The sequence below is a fragment of the Alligator sinensis genome, unplaced genomic scaffold, assembly GCF_000455745.1.
Source record: "Alligator sinensis unplaced genomic scaffold, ASM45574v1 scaffold25_1, whole genome shotgun sequence".
NCBI classification, from domain to species: Eukaryota; Metazoa; Chordata; order Crocodylia; family Alligatoridae; genus Alligator; species Alligator sinensis.
The window spans coordinates 159,319-161,497 of record NW_005843187.1 but is presented as its reverse complement, the minus strand read 5'-3'; the positions used below and the strand labels follow the sequence as shown (position 1 = coordinate 161,497).

The 2,179-nt window shown below is 54.8% G+C and overlaps 1 protein-coding gene across 1 annotated transcript in view; it reads right to left on the bottom strand.

Moving 5' to 3' along the window:
* Positions 1-2,179, bottom strand: part of ADCY4 (adenylate cyclase 4) — a 35,572-nt gene that overhangs the window by 20,593 nt on the left and 12,800 nt on the right. Inside the window, 6 exon segments of the mRNA XM_025194376.1 lie at positions 100-204; positions 495-632; positions 739-823; positions 950-1,047; positions 1,227-1,296; positions 1,569-1,655. Of these exon segments, the coding sequence (XP_025050161.1) occupies positions 100-204; positions 495-632; positions 739-823; positions 950-1,047; positions 1,227-1,296; positions 1,569-1,655 (583 nt within the window).

Below are 2,179 nucleotides of genomic sequence, written 5' to 3'. Positions count from 1 at the left end.
GGGGGGGAAGGGAAGTGAGAAAAGGGGGCAAAGTGTTAATGACCTTCCCAAACCCAGATGCAAGAGCATAGAGCCTCACCCACTGCAGGTACAGCTTACCGGGATGCTGAATAGGGAGTCATTGGATCCATGCCCTTGACAAGTGCTGAATGGTAACGTGCAGTTGGGGGACTGAGGAGGACACCAGGGAGTGGGCAAAAAGAACTGCGCAGAAGAAAAGGAGGGTAAGCAGAAGCTGGGGGAGTGATGATGCCCAGAAGTCCTGGATATAAGCTCCCATTAAATTCCACTCCCCATCCAGACTTGGGAGGAGTCCTGCCTCCCAGTGCCCACCACTCCACTACCAGTCCATCTCTCCCCCAGAGCTAAGGAAGAAACCCAGGAGTCCTGGCTTCTAGTCCCTACCACTATAAGCCACCAGACTCTACTCCTCTCTCAGAGCTGTGGAGGGAACCCAGGAGTCTGGACCCCGACCTTCCTCTCTGGTAACTCACCAAGTTGAGTACAGCCATAATGAGGACAACGAGGATGGTGGTGATGCCAAGGGTGATTCGGAGCCAGGGCTGGGTGCAGACTGCAGTGGAGATAGAGGGCACCCAGTATAGCAGCTTTGGGCCTTTCAGGAAGCACCTCTGGAAGAAAAGGTTGGGAGGGTAGTGTTAGGGTGTTCCTACTGTGAGCTTCTCCACAGCAGTGCTCCCAGCCAGATGACACCGAGGACCTGCCCAGCTCACTTACTGCCAGGTTTCCAGCGAAACAAGTGAGGAGGAGGAGAAGGAAGAGGAAGAAGGAGATTCCATAGGAGATGCCCAGAGCTGGGGTCCTAGAGAACAGTGAGAGATAAAACAAGAAGTACAGGGGGCAGCAGCCTGGGGCTGCAGTTTGGGAGTGAGGGGCACTGGCAGGGTGGGCATGGAAGAGGGGATCCTCATTCTCCCCATGTCCTCACTTGTAGGCCACAAGCATCTGGATGAGGAAGTTGGAGAGGAAGACGAGGAAGGTGCAGGCTGTGTAATACTTGAAGGCAGGCAAGGCAGAGAGTCGATACTGCAATGGGGAGAGACCAACAGGGTTTCAGTGAGTGACCCTGACCCCCGGGGGCTCACCTGATTACCCAGGGAAATTAGGGTCCCTCAACTCCACACCCTGCTTACACCCAGCACCTGGGAGAGCAGGGGCTGTGAGCTCCTGCTCATCAGTGCCCCTTTCCTACCTAACCTCCTCACCTCCTTCTCAATGGATTTTTCCTTGAAGTACAGGGTAATGTGGTTAAAATCCTCTGACTTCTTCCACTGCCTGGGAAGAGGGGGACACAGGAGGAGATGGGGGTGGGGTGGAGTCCCTCTGTGAGGACTCTTCTGTTCCCCACTGTCCTCCCCTCCCCTTCCCCCCAAACCCCACTCTCCCTCACCAGCTTTAGTGCCCTCCAGGCTGTTGTCTTACCTCTTCCCCCACCCCTCCTTCCCCGCAGCATCTCCTCTTCTTCCACTTCCACCTGTAGCTACCTCCCATAACCAACCCAACCCCACCACTCCCCACACACCCCTTCCCCACCGGACACCCCCTACTTGGGTGAGCTGAGCTGTTCAATCAGTTGGAAGAACTTTTCATCCACTCGGGCAAGCTCTTCCTCAGGCCCCTTTGGGGAGCAAACCCTGCAGTCAGAGCAAGCTTGAGTCAGGGCAGAGAGAGCCAGACAGGAAGGGAAAAGGCAAACCTCTACCCCCCAGGTCCTGGGGCAGGGACAAAGATGGTGTACCCTGATACTGTTACATGGGCAAGGACCCGTGAATGCCCCCCAAAATTGGTTCTCCCTGCAACTGATCCCCTCCCCCTGGCATCCATCTCTCTAGCCTCCCAAGTCACTCAAATGCTGCACAAAACCACAGACCTCCCCCAAAATACCCAAGCCCTTTGTTCATATACTGATGTCCCTAAATGCTCCATGCCCCCTCAGCCCCACCCAAATGTCTCTGATGCTCCCTAAAAATCACGCTCCCACAGTCATTCCAGTTTTTACACCCTTAGATCGCACCCCAACCCCCTCAGGTGCAGTGAAGGGTGTTGGTCTATGTTTTGGGGGTGCATTGACCTACAGAATAGAGAATTTGGGATCTCAAATAAGGTGTTAACTCCCTCCAGGCCTTCCCATATATACCCTCCAAATGTACAAGGGCAT